Below are 18,085 nucleotides of genomic sequence, written 5' to 3'. Positions count from 1 at the left end.
ATGTTATATATGAAAAAATATATATTTCTATTTTTTCATATACAATATATATATTTTCATATTTCTTATTTTATTAGATTGTCTCATGTAATTTGTAATTTGTAAACCATTAAGCTATGAATTTATGTTCTAATATAATATTTGATAGCGATTATGTTGGGGGGCAATCCATGGCTAGGGGCATTTCAGCGCATAACACCTGTTTCGCTCATCTCTACACCTCACACACTATCTTTATAGACAGCTTGTTTCTTTAGTTCACTCTAGTTAATGAAGCTTTTTCCAGTTTGCTTGTCAGAGATTGAGGTGACACTGCCATCTTGTGGTCATGTCTTATAATGCAATACTACCAATCCAGAAAAATCTATCTGGAAAATATTTGATGTATATAAGAAAGTCCTTGACTCTGCAAGGTACACTCACCTAAAGGATTATTAGGAACACCTGTTCAATTTCTCATTAATGCAATTATCTAATTAACCAATCACATGGCAGTTGCTTCAATGCATTTAGGGGTGTGGTCCTGGTCAATCTCCTGAACTCCAAACTGAATGTCAGAATTGAAAAAAAAGGTGATTTAAGCAATTTTGATTGTGGCATGGTTGTTGGTGCCAGACGGGCCGGTCTGAGGACTTTACAATCTGCTCAGTTACTGGGATTTTCACGCACAACCATTTTTACGGTTTACAAAGAATGGTGTGAAAAGGGAAAAACATCCAGTATGGGGCAGTCCTGTGGGCGAAAATGCCTTGTTGATGCTAGAGGTCAGAGGAGAATGGGCCGACTGATTCAAGCTGATAGAAAAGCAACTTTGACTGAAATAACCACTTGAGGTATGCAGCAAAGCATTTGTGAAGCCACAACACGCACAACCTTGAGGCGGATGGGCTACAACAGCAGAAGACCCCACCGGGTACCACTCATCTCCACTACAAACAGGAAAAAGAGGCTACAATTTATACAAGCTCACCAAAATTGGACAGTTGAAGACTGGAAAAATGTTGCCTGGTCTGATGAGTCTCGATTTCTGTTGAGACATTCAAATGGTAGAGTCAGAATTTGGCGTAAACAGAATGAAAACATGGATCCATCATACCTTGTTACCACTGTGCAGGCTGGTGGTGTAATGGTGTGGGGGATGTTTTCTTGGCACCCTTTAGGCCCCTTAGTGCCAATTGGGCATGGTTTAAATGCCACGGGCTACCTGAGCATTGTTTCTGACCATGTCCATCCTCTGATGGCTGCTTCCAGCAGGATAATGCACCATGTCACAAAGCTCGAATCATTTCAAATTGGTTTCTTGAACATGACAATGAGTTCACTGTACTAAAATGGCCCCTACAGTCACCAGATCTCAACCCAGTAGAGCATCTGGGATGTGGTGGAACGGGAGCTTCATGCTCTGGATGTGCATCCCACAAATCTCCATCAACTGCAAGATGCTATTCTATCAATATGGGCCAACATTTTTAAAGAATGCTTTCAGCACCTTGTTGAATCAATGCCACGTAGAATTAAGGCAGTTCTGAAGGCGAAAGCACCATATTACTATGGCTTTAGGTGAGTGTACATTATAATAAAAAACGACAGTGTGTGTGTGTGTGTGGAGAAGGGTGCCAGCTCAGTGGGTTAACACTCTGAATTACTGATCAGAAGATTGACGATTAAAGCCCCAGATCCACCTGGCTGCCATTGCGTTTAACCTTGTAACCTGTCTGATCCAGGGGCACTGTATCCTGGAGGAATTTCACTGTGCAGTAATGTACATGTGACAAATAAAAAGTAACCTAACTTATAAATGGTATAGACCTTGTAACTGGTAAGTCATACACAGTGAGGGAAGGTTCTCCAAGAGTGAAAATGGTGTAGGATGGAGGCCACAGTCCATGGAGGCTATCAGTGGTCCCAAGTCCGTACTTGTGGACATGTAACACATAGTAAATATGTTACGGACGAAATTCCTGGAATGGGACTGATCGCAAAAACTGGGCCAGTATCTATCTCTAAGTATATCTACCTAGACTTATGTGCAGTAATATGTCATGAATCTGCACCACAATCTATAACATTGTTGTGGGTGTAAAACTGATATAATTTTTAAAATCATTTACAAATAAAAAAAGTAACAATTATTTAACCAGAAAACAATAACACAAACAAACAAATGTTACAATACAATATTCTGCACATTCAAATGTTAGATATAAATGAAATCTTATATGTCAATTTAAATTCCAAGTTACACAAAGACTACAAAAAGATTATTATATTCAGGAACCACTGACCTGATGTAGTCACGGTGAAATGAACTACGTCTGTGGTTGTAAAGCATTCCTTGGAAAATCCCCCATGTTTCAGGGCATGCTCTGCTAGACTTTTTATTGGTGGTTGTGGGGTAGAACTCGAGTCCTACTAGGAAACTTAGTAGGACTTTGTCGGCTTGCTTGGCATTATATCCTAAATGTGGTCCTAATGGGCAGCACGGTGGCTTAGTGGTTTGCACTGTCACCTTCCACCTCCAGGGTCTGGGATTGGTTCCCCATCTTAAACCTATGTGCATGGAGCTTGCATGTTCTCCCTGTGCTTGGTAGGTTTCCAAAGACATACAGATGAGGCTTACTGGCGTTCCTGAATTGTAGTGTGTAAATGATGTGTGAGTGTATGTGTGTGTGCCATGCGATGGATTGGCACCCCATGAAGGGGGAGGATCATAGCTCGTGACCACATGACCCTGTATGTGAGTGATCCCCAGTGATCCAGACCGCCCCTCTGCAGATCAATCCCTGCTATCCGTTATAACCCAAATGAGGATGGGTTCCATGTTGAGTCTGGTTCTTTCTTTCTATTACCACCCAGGGAGTTTTTTCTTGCTACCATCGCTGTCGGCTTGCTCATTAGGGACAATCAGATCACTATATTCTATACACATTTTTACTTTCTCCTATACATTTCCATAATCTTCTTTTAAGTTTGTGAAGCTGCTTTGAGACATTACATTGTTAAAAGCACTATACTGTATAAATATAACTGAATTGAATTAATCCAGACTATTCTATTAGACTGGACTAGACTAAATGCTATGACTGGAGTTGGAATTAAGGGCTCAACTGGTAGATCGTCATCACTCTTAAAGAATTACCCAGATGTGACCGTAGGCACAAAATTGAAGAGTGACCCAAAATTTAGTCTCAAAATACCAAGTACATCCTCACATGACTGAACTGACTGAAAATCACCATCATAAATACATTTAAAGCTAGCCCATTTTTATCATTTCTCTTTTTAATTTTAATTCATAGCATAGCATATTTATGCTACTTTCATATTCTTTTAAAAGTTAGGTTTTAAAGGTTAGGACTACACATTTTTAAATAAATTGCATTGCCGATTTTTAAAAAATCTGTTGTGTATCAAATAAAACTAAAGAAACAAAAGTACTGCATTTTAAAATAACTTCTTCCAGACACACATTTAATATATGATTTTAATTAGACACCACCTACATGACGATGGAAAGCTATAAACATTATATCTTCCTTTCTTTATATTTAACTGCTTTTAACAGTCCAAATATAGCTGGAATTGCATTCATCTTTCATTTTTATAAAATTATAAAATCTTTATTTATATGTACATAAAAACACATATATAAAAAGAATGCAATTGCACATGCATTCTTCTGTTCACAGTTCTTCAAGGAAATATGCTAGCACTGCTAGCAAATGGGGTGGGGAAAAAAGCAAAACAATACGTAGTTGCTTTTAAAGGCTGGTAGGTGTTCCAAGTCCTTAATGAGGTCTGCCAAGATGGTGCACTGGAAAAGCAAGGAGAGTGACGATGGAGGTCCTGATTAACTCCCTGGTGCTTATGAGTTTCAAGTCTTTCAAACAAAATTAAGTGTTTCTCTCTTAAAATGGAGGCACTTGTGTGTATGGGTCTGAGTCACTGCTGTCTCGAAACAAGTCGATGCGCAGAGCAAGCTCCTTAAAGGCCGGCCGAAAGGTTGCGTCATTATCCCAACATTCCTGCATTATGTCATACATCTAAAAGAATCAAGAATATAAAGCAATTAAATCATATTCAGTATATTTATGCAGTACTTTGTGAGTAGAACAATATCCTGTTGTAAAGTATAATTATTTGAATAATTTTATACAATTCAGGCATAAATAATGTAAAAATAAAACGCGCCAAGTTTTGGACACTGATGTCACTAAATATGATAAAATCGTAGATTTTAAAACAGTCCAACTGGAATAGTAAAAAAAAAAAAAAATAAAAAATCAGGATAAAAGAAAAAACATTTTAAGTACTAACAGGGTAAAACTGGTCCTCTTAAAATACATTAAAAATGTCTTTTAAATAATTTATTATTTAGTACCTTATACAAAAGCGCCCAAAAACTGTATACACACTTCAACATGATAATATATGTTTCTATTTTGACAATCACATAAGCGCATAAATGATGGTGCAACTACTGACATCTTTAGAGAAAACATAATATTACACATTGCTGCCATGATTCAAATCTAGTTTTTAAAAAATGGCATAGATAACAACTGCTGAAGTGTGTATACATCGTATGTAAGTTTGTAAGTTAATATACATACATATATGTACAATTTTAAAGGCTTTAAAAAGATAATATTATACTCAGATAGTGTACTGTATAATGCACTGACAATGTATTGTATAATATTATTATCATTACCTTTAACTGTTAATGTTAAAGTTAATATATTAAAAGAACCTGATATCCATTATAATTGTCATCTGTAACTTACAACACAACTTACAATTTAGCCTAAATCGTTTATTTAGAATTATTCTGAATTCTTGGTCACTCGTAAAGTCTTACCTCCTGGGGGCAACCCAACGGCTGAGGTAAGCGGTTGCCTTGTTTCAGCAGTTCGATGAGGTGATAGACTATAGTCTGGCCATGCTTGTCTCCTCCCATCATGCTCATAAACACCTAAGATAAACATAGCGTCTCTTTTAATGTACAATGTCATGCAAAATCAACAATGTGATGGTGGATGAATTCTATTTGCATGATGTGATTATGGCAAGTGCACACTAAACCACACATTAAACCACTTTAAACCCAATGTCTCCTTTGTGAACACTTCCATTTACATGCTGTGTGCTGTTTGTATAAGATTTAATATAAATAAGAAGTAATGTTAATGGACAAACACCAATTGTACAAGGGAATGTGTGATACATACTGTAGGGGGACTACAGAGCTTGTCACTGTGTGTGAAGAGTTCGTACAGAACAACACCGTAACTCCAGACGTCTGACGCCACAGAGAACTTGCTTTCTGTTAAGGATTCAGGGGCATACCTGCAAACAAAGAGACCGTATTTACAAAATCTACAGGTATTAATGTTTTTGTTTTTTTTAAAAGACACAGAATAAGCTCAATCCAAAATTATTAAACACATCCAAACAAATCAAAAGAATTTTAAATATCCTACCAGAATATTGGACTTTCTCCAGGTTCTTGGACCTTGTAGTATTCTTTGTCCTGAGGCAAAACCTTGGTCAAGCCAAAGTCACCAATTTTTACCTGAGTCTCGCTCTCCACCAAGATGTTTCGAGTAGCCAGATCTCGATGAATGTACCGTTTGTTTGCAAGGTACTCCATGCCCTGGATCAATACAATGCATTTAGGTGTAAATCACTACTGAAAAAACTGTAGCCTACAGTACAGTAAGGAACTGATTAAGACAGTATCTGGTATTTACTAATAAACACACATAACGCAGACATAAACAACGGCTTGCATCACTTTAATACCTTGCATATTTGGGAGGCATAATGCACAAGCTTCTTGTGGTCAATCCTCGCTCGGTTCTTGCTGAGATAATCTCTCAGACTGCCATAAGGAAGGTACTCCATCACAAGTCGAAGGTTTCGCCGACCTGAAAGAAAGGAGAAAAAAAAAGAAAGAAGAGAATGACGTTATCAACATAAACGCTAGTTAATCCCGAGGCAGATTTTCTTTTTATTCAAATGCAGTCTATGTGCAGCAAGTTTAATGCACCTAGTAAGTTTAGGTGGTGTTATGTTTTTTTTTTAAATACTGCATAGCTCACTGTTATACACAGTATAAAACCTGGCTTAAAAAGTAGCAGTGAGAATCACTTTTTTCCTAGTCATAAAATTTGGAAGCTCTCATAAACCATGAACCTAGGAATGAAACCTGGCCGAGCCTTATGCTGTAAACAAATGCCTCGAATGTTTCAATTTTTTTTTAAAGTTCAGTTAGATTTTTTTCTGGAGGACAAAAACTGGCTAATACATCTTATTCTTACATTTTTAACTGTGCAACAGTATCAGCAAAATCTTACAAATAGCAGTTTCTGTGTAAAGTGTTTGACATGCATGATGACATTTATAGTGTAAATCCATTTTTTTTTCACATTTTCATGCCATCCCAATTAATTACAGTACTGCTCAAAAGTTCGAGATCACTTGCAAATTTCTTTGTTTTTGTTTAGTGATTTATTTTCTACATTCTACAATACTGCTGAAGCACAAATTATATTTTATCTGCACAAACTATTTTTCATCTTTGCTGCTACTTACAAGGAATGTTCAGTCCTCTACCTGCACTCATTACCACAAAGTATTGTCATGCCATGTAATGTAGCATTGTCACTCGTTTGCACATTTGCACATGCACTTTATGTTGTCTCTTTTGTATAAAAACTTAGATAGCTTTCTGCTAACTAAAAATGTCAATCTCTCTTGTCTCAGCTAGCCAGCTAATTAGGTTTCTTGGTTAGCTAGTTAGTTTCTGTTAATTTATTTTGTTAATTTATGTTGTAGCACCTTGGTCCGGGAGGAACATTTCTCTGTGTACTAAACTGTATATGATTGAAGTGACAATAAAAGCCCACTACACTTAAAAACTATAAAATAACACACATGTATTTTCTATTGGTGTGGAAGAAGTAAATCAAAAAAACCTTCCACTTTTGTTTCTCTACTTTTTCTTCCATCATTTTGTTTCCAGTCTTACAGTATGTTACCATAAATGTTTATTTTCTGTTGTAAGCTACACATTTAGATATATTTATTACCAAGATCTGCCTCAAAGCTCCACCAATTTTTTTTTTTTGACTTTTAACAAAAAACATATATGTGATCGACTATACAGTATGTATGGTAAAGAGAAACGGTGCATAATTTATATGGACCCTATCTACAAAAATCTATTGTAAAAATCAAAAATATTGTAAAATAAACATATGATCCAAGTGGGTGGTTGCAGGTTATTTTATATAAAGTAGGGCTTCTTACCAGCACCATAGCACACTCCTTTGTACTTCACAATATTCTCATGCTGGAGAGACTTAAGGATCTCAATCTCGCGCTCAAAGTCACGCAGGTGTTCTGTGGTGCTGTGCTGAAGCTTTTTCACTGCCACCACTTCGCCTGTACCGTCCTGCAGGGGGTCATACCGGCACATCTCCACACTGCCGAAGTTTCCCTGTAAATAAATTAACATTAAATAATTAACACCATTAATTTTTTATTTTTAATAGTAATAAATCAATAGTTATCAATTTATTCACAATAGCATAAACTGATGTAGGAAACTATAAGATGTAGTGCAACCTTTAGTTCAGTTTCTTTTCATGGGTTCTGTGTTCTCTTTCGCTTCCTGCGATAATTAAATTGGCCACAGATGACTGGCTATGTCTTTGAGTATCTCAAAGCTTCAGTTATTTTCATACTAAATGTAAACACTTTCTGAATGACAACATTTATTGCCAGAACACACAAACATTGTTTCTTTATGTGTGATGTTATACTGGATTCCACTTGAAGGCCGTAAACAACACACAAATTTTATAGGTGGTCTTTAATGTGGTGATTGGGCCCTATAATGCACCGGATTTGTGGACACACTGGAAACCGTGGACTTTCTTTGAAAATGTAAATGATTGTAGAATGATAGAAAAACATTTAAAATGCACTACCTTGCCAAGTTGCTGGAGGAAAATCAGATGCCTTTCCTCAAACTGCACTGGCTCCTGGTCCTCAAACGTTCCTGTGGCAAACATGCCTCCTGTTCTAATGTGCACCAAGTCACTCTCCATCACCACCGTTTCATAGTCTGTGAATAAACGTTTTTATATTTCAGGTAAAATTGTATCTATACAACTGGACTGAACTGAGGAGAAATCAGGAGTCAGGCTGCACTATATACTCATCAACTGTACAGATATGACGGGAGCTGCACCGAATTCAAAGAAAACTAATTTGGCCTGTTTTTGTGTGTAAATAACAAACCTGGGCATGAGAGACTGTTGAGGTCACGGATAATCGCTCTAAAGGACGACCTGAATGCTGGCTCATAGTCCATGCAGCTGTTAATCAGGTTGGCCAGTTCAGTCCACATTGGGACAGGCAGCTGATGGTGGTTTTCATAGAACAACAGTTTCTAAAGTGAAATACAAATTAACAAAATAGTTTATTATATCGTTCACATTATAATGCAAAAATCATTTTGGATACATGATGTAATGGCCAGTGCACGTGTTTTGCAATCTATACAACTGCTCAAAAGTTTTGGGATCACTTACTAACTTCATAGTCATTCATCAAATGGGTTTTGCAAATACAGTTGACAATACTGTACTTACAAGAACTATTCCAGAACAGCTGACCTTCGTGTCTTAAAATAACAACTGACTGTTGTTGTTGTTTTACATAACTACTTAATTCCATATGTGTTTTTTTTAGTTTTGAAATCCCCAGTATTGTTGTGGAACGTAGAAAACAAATGAGTAAACAAAAACAAAGAAATCTGCAAGTGATTCCAAACTTTTGAGCGGTAGTGTGTGTACGATACACAGTACCTTGGAGCTGTCCATGTTGGCAAGAGGCTTCTCTCCTCCACTGCAAATCTCCCAGAGAGTTGTGCCAAAGCTCCACTTATCTGTAGCAAGGCTTACATTCTTGGGGTCTACAATACATTCAGGAGCAACCCAGGGGATTCTCTCTAGTAAAACTGCAAGAACAGAGGCATGCATTAAGCTCCCACATCACAGAGGTTCAGATAAGCATAAACAGGCATGGCTAAACAAACTCCTAAACATTTTAAAAAGTCTCTAATGAGATTCATGTCATGTAAACCATGTGTTCGTGACTAAACCCTACTGTACACTGTGACTAAATTATGTTATTTAACAAAGAGATAAATTAAATTTCTCCAATTTTTATTATTATATCACACAAAGTTTTTTTTTTATATAGATACACATCACAGAATAGGCAATAGAAATTATAATATACAGTACATTGATGTTCACTATGCAACAGGCTTCATATTTTTTTTTTACTCACTCTCTCTCGGCAGCACTGTGATACTGATGCCCGGGTCGCTGAGTTTGATAAAGGGAGGACTGCCTGTCTTCCTGTCCTCCTCTCGAATTAGAAGGACATTTTTGGCACATACGTTCCCATGAGCTAGGTTCTTCTCTTCCTGTTGCAAGCAAGAGGGAGAAAATCTAAAATTCATCTTTTGCCTTTTTTAACAAACTTGGAAAAATTACACCTTATTACACTTCCGTACCAAAAAGAGCATAGCCCATGCAAGCTGCTTAGCCACCTCCAGTTTCCACAGAATACTGATACTGTTTTTGTTTTTCTTCAAGTAGATGTCCAAGGAACCAAACTTCACAAATTCCTGCACCATAATATCTGTAACAGCAGTTACATGAGTTAAACTCCTGGCATTACCGTTTTAGAAAGAGGAACATCAATTGAAGCAGACATATGGAGCTTAAGCAGTAATAGAGAAGTGGAGGTCGAGGGCATGGGCTTAAATTTCGAGTATAATAGCCTGGGGAGAAACATGACACACACTTACTCTCCTCGCCACACACACAGATGCCGTAGGTGAATATCAGATGCTTGTTGGAGAGCTGGCTCATCATACTGGCTGCCTCAAAAAAGGACTGCAGATTAAAAAACACTCTCAGATTAAAACACTCGCACCTTTGTGAATACAATTTACTATACAATCCAAGAAAACTAATAACTAGTAAATTCTAGCCAACATGCTGTTACATACCTCTGAATAATTTCTGTGAGCTTTATCAAGGACTTTGATGATGACGTCTGTCTGGTGCATTTCTTCATAGTCTCCCATCTCTTTCCGAACCCCCTTAAAGATCTTTGTAAATGTTCCCTGGCCTTGGTTCTCTCCCTGGAACAGATACAGTTCTCTTCAGGTCACAGGCTTCATATTTTAGATCTAAGGTTACCTTTACAGATTTAATAATGAAATTAGTCACTGTGTGAATGATTGACGATTTTCTATTAACCCTAGGTCAGGCTCATAAGTTTTTAAACTTTTCAAAAAGTTTAAATTTTAAAAAAAGTTTTACAAAAAAAAAAAAATTTGCTCACAAACTCAAGGTCCTCTTTTCGGATTTTGTGGAAAACCATCTGACTGATGTTCTGTCTATGCAGTGAAGGTGATGGGAGAACATCTGAGCCTTTATTACTCCGACAAACCAGAAGATTAGACTTTTCTGCAACAGACCAAATACAGGCATGAAATATTAATAGCCTATAAGTATTTTATCTATTAACAAAAAGCATGTAATGGCATAATATTTTCACACAAACTCAATCACCATATATTTTTTAATTTAAGTCTAAGTGATTTCATACAACTGGAAGTCTTTCAGGTCTTACAGACACCCAGATAAAGCATGACAGGAAAAATGTATGCTTTTTTTGTTTTTCCAGTTACATATTCTTGTATTTCAGAACATTAAGCTGGAAACCTGTGGTGCATTACTGACCTTTGGCCTTGGGAGGGCAGCATTTGCTAAACTGAAATGCAATGCCATCTGATCTAACAGTCTCTTTTTGGTAACATTTTAGCAGCTCCTGCATGCTTCTGAAGGTCCTCTTGGTTCCACTCAGAACATAATCGCCACTCTCTGACCTACTGATTAAGCAATGCTTGTATTCCACCTCGGTGCACATCTAAAAGAAGAAAATCAGTTTGACAATTACACTTAACAGTAAATACTCATAAATCTATCAAGATTTACGATTAAATATTTGATTGTTTAAACCTTCGAATCTTAAAAGTTTTTCAGTTTGTCACAAGATAAACAATTTACAACAATTGCAATTAGCTATAACATTAAAACCACCTGCTGAATAGTATGTGCAGCTCCTAACCACTAAGGCACTGACACCACTATAACTCTGAAGATGTCTTGTGTATGTACAGTATCTATCTGTCCTTGAGAAGTTATCAGCAAATACGTCAATCCAAACACAAAAGTTGTGAGACAGGACCTTCATGATTTGGATTTGTTTGTCCAACACATCCTTCAGATGTTCAATCAGATTGAAATCTACGGAACCCGGAGGATATCAACACCTTGACCTCTTGCCAAACTATTTCTACAGTACAGCAGACCACATAAATGCATAGACCTAAAGTCTCCCAGCAGAAGACTGCCCAGAGCATCCCACTGTCTCTACCAGCTCACATGTAACCCAGTCCCATCTCTTTCCTCTTTTTTGTGATGTACACAAAAAGAATATATAAAGCATGATTATGAAACCAGGAATCCTTCTTCCATTGTGCCATGGTTAATAGTCTTCATGTTTCCCACTGTAGGCACTTTGAGTAGTGCACCCGTGTCACCGGCGCAATTCTAAAGCTACACTTCCCAATTCACAACAAGGTGTCTTTCACTGTGTTTTCTGACACCTTTCTATTCTAGCCAGCATTAACTTTCCAGCACATGTCTGATTGAAGTAGTCTTGTGGGATGGGGGTGCACCTTAATCTGTTGCTGTAGGCTCACTAAGTAGGTGGCCTCCCGTTCTGCAAATGTGTGAAGGGGCAGGGCTGCTGAAAAAGGGCACCACTGGTGAATTATCTTTATTTTATTTTGAGCTTCCTTCACATTATAAACAAAGTGGGGAGTTTAGCTCGGGGTCCGGAGATTTACCAAGCAGAGTTACGTGGCAGACGCTAACTGCGATGAGTGGCCCATAAGCGGATGGTTTCATGCGCCCCAGGGACTTGCGATACGAATGCCTCTCTATTGATCACCGCACTAAGGACACCCGCGAGAGGACGGCACAGTCTTCAGGTTAAGCCTAGCCGCCAGACGAGAGCTGGGAGGGGCCAGTTGGCAAGTCAGCGGAGGGAGCCATTCAAGGGAGCATTCAGGAGCCGCTGCCCACACGGGACCAATCTACCACTGCTCACCAGCTTTGTGCTTTTCTTTGTTACTTTGTGATAAAATTAATGGGATAAAAGGTCTGGCTTTGATTCAAGTTTTGTTGAATTTGGTATATGCAGTCCAAAGGGGAGCCAAATGCAAGTTAAGGTGGCCATGGGTTAAGCTGAGAAAAAAAAAAAAAAAAAAAAAAAAAAATACAGACCTACCACACAAAAAGCAGAAACTTTAGAAATAGCCAAATAAACAATTTGGTCCTTTCTTTAAAAGAAGGAATGCACTGGTGAGCTCAGCAAAACCAAACACCTTGAAGGCCACAAAAGACACCTAAAATAGATGATCATGTATCGTTGCCAATGGAACTGGGTCACTGGTGTTTATTGACAATGTGACTGCAGACAGAAGTAGCAGGATAAATTCTGAAGTGCAAAGAGCTGTAGTTACTTTAAATTCAGTCAACTGCTGCAAAACTGATAAGGCAGTGCTTCGTAGGACAGATAATGACCGAAAGCTTACCACAAAAGCACCCGAAGGCGAAGAAACAGAACGTTCTTAAAGGGAGAAGTCAGTCACTTGACCTCAGCTCAACTGAGCTGCATTTCACTCACTGAAAACAAAACCGTAGGCAGAAAGACCTACAAACAAGCAACAAATGAAAGCAGCTCCAGAAAAACAAAGCAGCTCAGTGGGAGAACTCAGCAATGGGTGAAGTCTGTGGGTTCCATATCAGACAGTCACTGACTGCAAAGTTTTTGCATCCAAGTAAAATATAATCCTTATATTTATGATTATACTAATTATACTAACATTTACTGTATATTTGTGTCATTCTCAAAACCTTTGGCCACGGCTGTACATTGTAGTGGAGTAACGAGGCCAAAATCTAAAAATGGTGACACTGTCCAAATATATGACATGATAGATTTAGAGAGTTTAATTTTCTTTATATTCAGTATTTAAAAACACAATAATTGTGACTATGGACACACAACTCAATCAAACTGATATGATAAAGATTCTTGATTTAAATTATGAACCAACTCTAAAAAGTGCTGTTTGGCTATCTTGGCTGTTTGTCTATTCTTACAAATACAAAGTGTGAGACTTCTTAATATCAGAAAGGAAACATACCCCGATAGCAAATGTCAGGAAGTATTTGTTGTACTCTTTGGGGCTGCAGCGTAGCACAAAAAGACCTCGCTGGTTTCCTGCCTTGCGCAGTTTGCTGATGGCAAACTCCATTCTGTACAAAAGTTAAGACAGTCAGTACAGTTACAGTTAGTTACAGATGACAAATGAAGGAATAAATTAGATTTATTTAAACTTTACTAACATATACCAACCAGTTCAACACACAACCAATGAATTTTCTATGAATATACATTGCCTGGCCAAAAAAAAAAAAAAACAAGTCACACACTGTTTTATTACAGTGCTCGATGTGGTACCCAGTTTTATAAAAATTATTTCTTATGCTCCCAGAACCTGGTCATTCAGCATATTTAGGATGTCACCTGACTTCACATTTTATTGCCACATATAGTAATGTTGCTGAGCCTAGAACTGACCATCTGAAGCAATCCCAGATCATAACACTGCCTCCAGAGTCTTGTACAGTGGGAACTTTACATGCTGGGTGTCTCGCTTCATGTGCCTCCCTACTTCTGGATTAGAGGAAGAATACACCTGGACTCATGAAACGTCACGTGACCTTTTCCCCCAGAAAATTTAAGCTTTTTTTTCAGATAAGTCTCACTAACAAGTTGTTTTCCTGTGGCCACACACCTGTTTACTTCCAATCCTGTGAATTCTCATCACATTGTACGTGTAAGGAAATGCTCTTACTATTTACTTCACTATTAAACATAGCTATGATTCTTACTGTAGATCTTTTCTCATGCAGATTCAACAACTGTTTAAGTGGTCACTGTTCATGACTTTTTTTTTTTCATGTATCTTCCACAAAGCTGCTGGTTCAGCACTATCCTTTCAGAGTTTGATAATGTGTTACAGGAATCTTAAACCGGTTCCAGTAATTTCAAATATCATTAGTTGTTTATTTTGCTTGTGGCAGGACCATTAATTTGGCCCTTCTGTAATAGTGACTTTTTTTGGCCAGGCAGTGTATTACCTAAGTTAAAATAACATTTTGAGGCTTACGATATTGGCCCATGGCAGTAGTTTTCGATAGCCTCCAGTAATCGAGGTGGTGCAACATCTTTACAGAGGTAGTGATGTGCATCTGTGGTCAGCCTGTAGTAGCCGTCTATTAAAGACACGAAGGACAGAGCCTCGGCAGGAGACGAGAACTCCAGCTCCTTTTGAAAAACACACAAACAGGTCCGTCAGATTGCGCAGACTTAATAATGCAACCCAGCAAGAAGCATGACAAACATCTAACATAAACACTAATTAAAGTACCGTAACTTACAGTTTACAGTTTATAACAGGCATTGAATTTTTTTTTCTTTGTTTAAAAACTACTGGCTATTACAATTATTGCAATTCCATAAGGTTTTGTGCTAGAAAAAACTTTTACTCACTGTTCGCAAAACTTTACAAAATTAAGGTAATCGCTTAACAAACATACCTTATTTTTGCCATCTTGCTTGTTGATGCAGACGACTCGGCTCTTGTGGGCTCCCTCTTTGTTGGCTTGTCTGATACTGATATCAATCACATGAGGGAAATCACAATACGGCTGAAGGTCCTGCACAACAATTACAGTGTCACTGGGGTGAACAGGAAAAAGTGCTTCTTTGCCATGTATGTCCTGAAATATTTAAATTCAGTTGTAACAAATATGTGATAAAGTACTTAATAATTTAGTGTTGGTACCAAGGCTTACACTATAAGTTGTAATAATACAGATAAAACATTACTAATGTACTCAGCTTATTCAACACAGTGCAAGAATGAATATGTTTTTATGGACAGAAACTAAAAAAAACACAAAAAACACGCAAAAAATAGACTATGACATCAAACATTTCAATGGAATGATAAAACGCTGATAATGGTAAACAAGCGCTGCTGTTCAAGTATTATAGCATTTAGTTTTACAGCAGACAGTCCAGTAAGTTACATAAATGTAGATACAAAAAATGACATGTTAAAGATATGTGATAAATGTCACACTTATCGTTTTAATCGGTTGAGAACACGTAATCATTAACGCTGAACTTTCCAATTTCGCATAAACTGCATTTTAAATTTAATTGCTTTAAAATTAAATAAAACAAATTATATGACTAACAGCTGCTGGAAGAAGAAATTCTGCACTGCGTTAGAAAAATGGTGCTGCAAAATACTTGTGAAAAAGCATTACGTAATTTGGATTGCACTGCACCCTTTTCTTCTGTGCTGATTAATTTCAAGCTTGTGAATGCCAAGCCCATAAACATTTAATGAGAATTCAATACAGTTCCCCAAGCATTCAGTGCTGTTATGTTGGTAGAGGGAATTGATGAATGGCACGGCTGCTATAATGGGTAGATCATGTTTTTGCAATGGACTTGAGACAATTAACCACTCAAAAGAATAAAAAAAATATTATTTATAAAATTTACTCATTCCTTTTTTTTAACCAAACAAACCGGCCACACAAACAGAGTTTCTAAGCACAGGCACCAGTATAAGGTTAAACTTCTTGGGTTGAAATCTAGCTTCAATTACTATTATGATAGGCTGTTTATGCAGGATCTTGGTTAACCTATTCTGATGATTTCTTTTGTTTGCTGCTTATGACTTATGGGTCTGTGCATAACTAGTAATAATAATTATGCACCAATCTCTCTAAATACGTTTTAACGGGGGCAAAATAGTCATTGCTGTTATAATTTCAAACAACCATCTTTATGTGAAATCAGCAGCAAGCTAGGGTTAATTTTTAAGTTAACTGTGCGCAGGTCAATGCTGTCAAATGCTATGTAAATAGCATTTCAACAAACCAGAAATGTAAAAAAAAAAAAACAAGTGGAAATGAAATACACAGTTACTGAGAATTCATATCGCAACATATTACTGAAACCCATGAAATATATTATGTCACAAAGCCAACAGTAAATACCAGAGAACCAATCTGATTTGCTAACCTCTTGCTGGACATCCTTTTGCTTCTCACGGCACCACTGAATTCCTTGATCTGCAGAGACGATTATAGTGACCTGGCCGGCTGAGGCCTCTTTGACCTGGAAGCGTTCCGTGTAGAAGCCAGAGTCAAGTGCCTCTAGGTTGATCAGATATTTGAGTTTGAGGTCACGTGGCGTGGCTCGGCACTGACTGAATTGCTGCACTACCTTCCTGAAGCGGTAGCGAATCCGCTTTCGCGTTACAATGTGGTAGTCCTGGATCTTCAGCCGCATGTCTTCTGGGAGGAAGGACTTATAGCTGTGGGCAGAAAGCATACAGATAGGTGTCTCAAAACAAATGTCTGTATTTTTTTTTCTAGCAAATCTTACCATTTTTGTAACAAAGATAAAAGCAAATAAGAAACCATTAAGACGTGTACTGTATGAATGCAAAGATGCTAACACATAAAAAACAGAGACATTAAACTAGCACACACAGTGATCAGCCACCCCTGTGTGTGCTAGTTTATGCACACATATAATGTCATTTGTTAAAAGCACTTTTCAAACAAAAATGAATTGAACTCTAACACTTCAGCAAATTCTGTCATCACAAAGACAGAGACACCAGCACCAGCTGCACGTTGTGTGATTAACCTGGTTTTTAGTAATTCATACCTTATGGCATTGTAAATATCAAGCGGTGAGCACTGCTTTTCTTTGGCTATCCTCATCATATCTAAGACAGCCATACCAAGGCACTCCTCCTGGGTCTCATGGCTGGTGGACAGCTTCACCCAGCCATTTACAAAGTCACTTCTCCACTAAAATCAAAATAGGGAAGAGAAGACTGAAAATCAACCAAAAAAATATGCAGATGTCTAGCAGTAAGCGTAATGAAGTGAACACATAGCACTACTTATAGTTTCTGTTACAACACGAAAAGCACTAAACCAATAGCTAGTGGTTTATAATGGCTAATTTGCAGGTGAAAAAAAAAAGGTCTTACACATGTGACTAATATAGTCTGATATACAAAAGAAAGTAAAAATAAAATCTCTTATAAGAGGTATATTTTCTAATAAAAATGGCAAGGGTTTTGAAACATGACAGACTGTGTGCTTTGACTGAGGTTTCCATCAAGTCCACAGCAAAAGCTGGACTAAGACGACAACTACATTTTGATCTTTGCTTCTGCTATTTCCCAGAATTTAAAGCCACTTAATACAAGACTTTGATCAGGGTCCAGCTCTTTGCACACAACAGCTTACACTGATCAACCATAGCATTAACACCTTTAACATTAAGCCTAATAATGTGTAGATTCACCTTGTGCCATAAAACAGACCTCTCGAGGCATGACTCCACAAGATCTCTGAGAGTGTGCTGTGGTATCTGGCACCAGGACGTTAGCAGCAGTTCCTTTAAGTATTGTAAGTTGCAGGGTGAGGCCTCCGTGGAAGACTTGTTTGTGCAGCAGATCACATGAACGCTCCATCAATTTGGAGATCGGATCCACAACCTTGAACTCTTTGCCTGATGAGTCCTTTGTAGGAGGCTCTGATAGCATTCAATCATGGCCATTATTAACTTTTTTTGGTAATATGTGCTACATTGGCTTTTCTGTGAGAGCAGATTAAATGGACTAGCCTTTGGCCCACACAGGTATAAATGAGCCTTGGGTGCCCATGATTCGGTCACCAGTTTACTGATACAGTATATAACTGATAATCCATTTAAATATTATATTTAATTTGTGCATTTCCAAATATTA

The 18,085-nt window shown here is 37.6% G+C and overlaps 1 protein-coding gene across 3 annotated transcripts in view; it reads right to left on the bottom strand.

Annotated features, from left to right (window-relative positions):
• Positions 1-3,449: 3,449 nt before the first annotated feature.
• Positions 3,450-18,085, bottom strand: part of jak2b (Janus kinase 2b) — a 37,365-nt gene continuing 22,729 nt past the window's right edge. For 2 of the 3 annotated variants that reach the window (XM_053480958.1, XM_053480959.1), the window contains exons 5-24: positions 16,990-17,135; positions 16,336-16,630; positions 14,832-15,014; positions 14,402-14,559; positions 13,373-13,484; positions 10,836-11,022; positions 10,435-10,559; positions 10,097-10,231; positions 9,893-9,980; positions 9,596-9,723; positions 9,367-9,505; positions 8,880-9,031; positions 8,311-8,461; positions 7,998-8,134; positions 7,315-7,504; positions 5,806-5,930; positions 5,484-5,656; positions 5,232-5,349; positions 4,862-4,975; positions 3,450-4,043 (exon numbers count right to left, since the gene is read on the bottom strand). In XM_053480958.1, the coding sequence (XP_053336933.1) occupies positions 3,909-4,043; positions 4,862-4,975; positions 5,232-5,349; positions 5,484-5,656; positions 5,806-5,930; positions 7,315-7,504; positions 7,998-8,134; positions 8,311-8,461; positions 8,880-9,031; positions 9,367-9,505; positions 9,596-9,723; positions 9,893-9,980; positions 10,097-10,231; positions 10,435-10,559; positions 10,836-11,022; positions 13,373-13,484; positions 14,402-14,559; positions 14,832-15,014; positions 16,336-16,630; positions 16,990-17,135 (2,991 nt within the window). In that variant the 3' untranslated portion in view covers positions 3,450-3,908. The remainder of the gene's footprint in view (positions 4,044-4,861; positions 4,976-5,231; positions 5,350-5,483; positions 5,657-5,805; positions 5,931-7,314; positions 7,505-7,997; positions 8,135-8,310; positions 8,462-8,879; positions 9,032-9,366; positions 9,506-9,595; positions 9,724-9,892; positions 9,981-10,096; positions 10,232-10,434; positions 10,560-10,835; positions 11,023-13,372; positions 13,485-14,401; positions 14,560-14,831; positions 15,015-16,335; positions 16,631-16,989; positions 17,136-18,085) is intronic. The other variant, XM_053480960.1, reaches the window with a different exon arrangement.

The sequence above is a fragment of the Clarias gariepinus genome, chromosome 21, assembly GCF_024256425.1.
Source record: "Clarias gariepinus isolate MV-2021 ecotype Netherlands chromosome 21, CGAR_prim_01v2, whole genome shotgun sequence".
In the NCBI taxonomy this organism is placed as follows: Eukaryota; Metazoa; Chordata; class Actinopteri; order Siluriformes; family Clariidae; genus Clarias; species Clarias gariepinus.
Note: the sequence above shows the minus strand (reverse complement) of the source record. Positions and strands in the feature narration are given on the sequence as shown.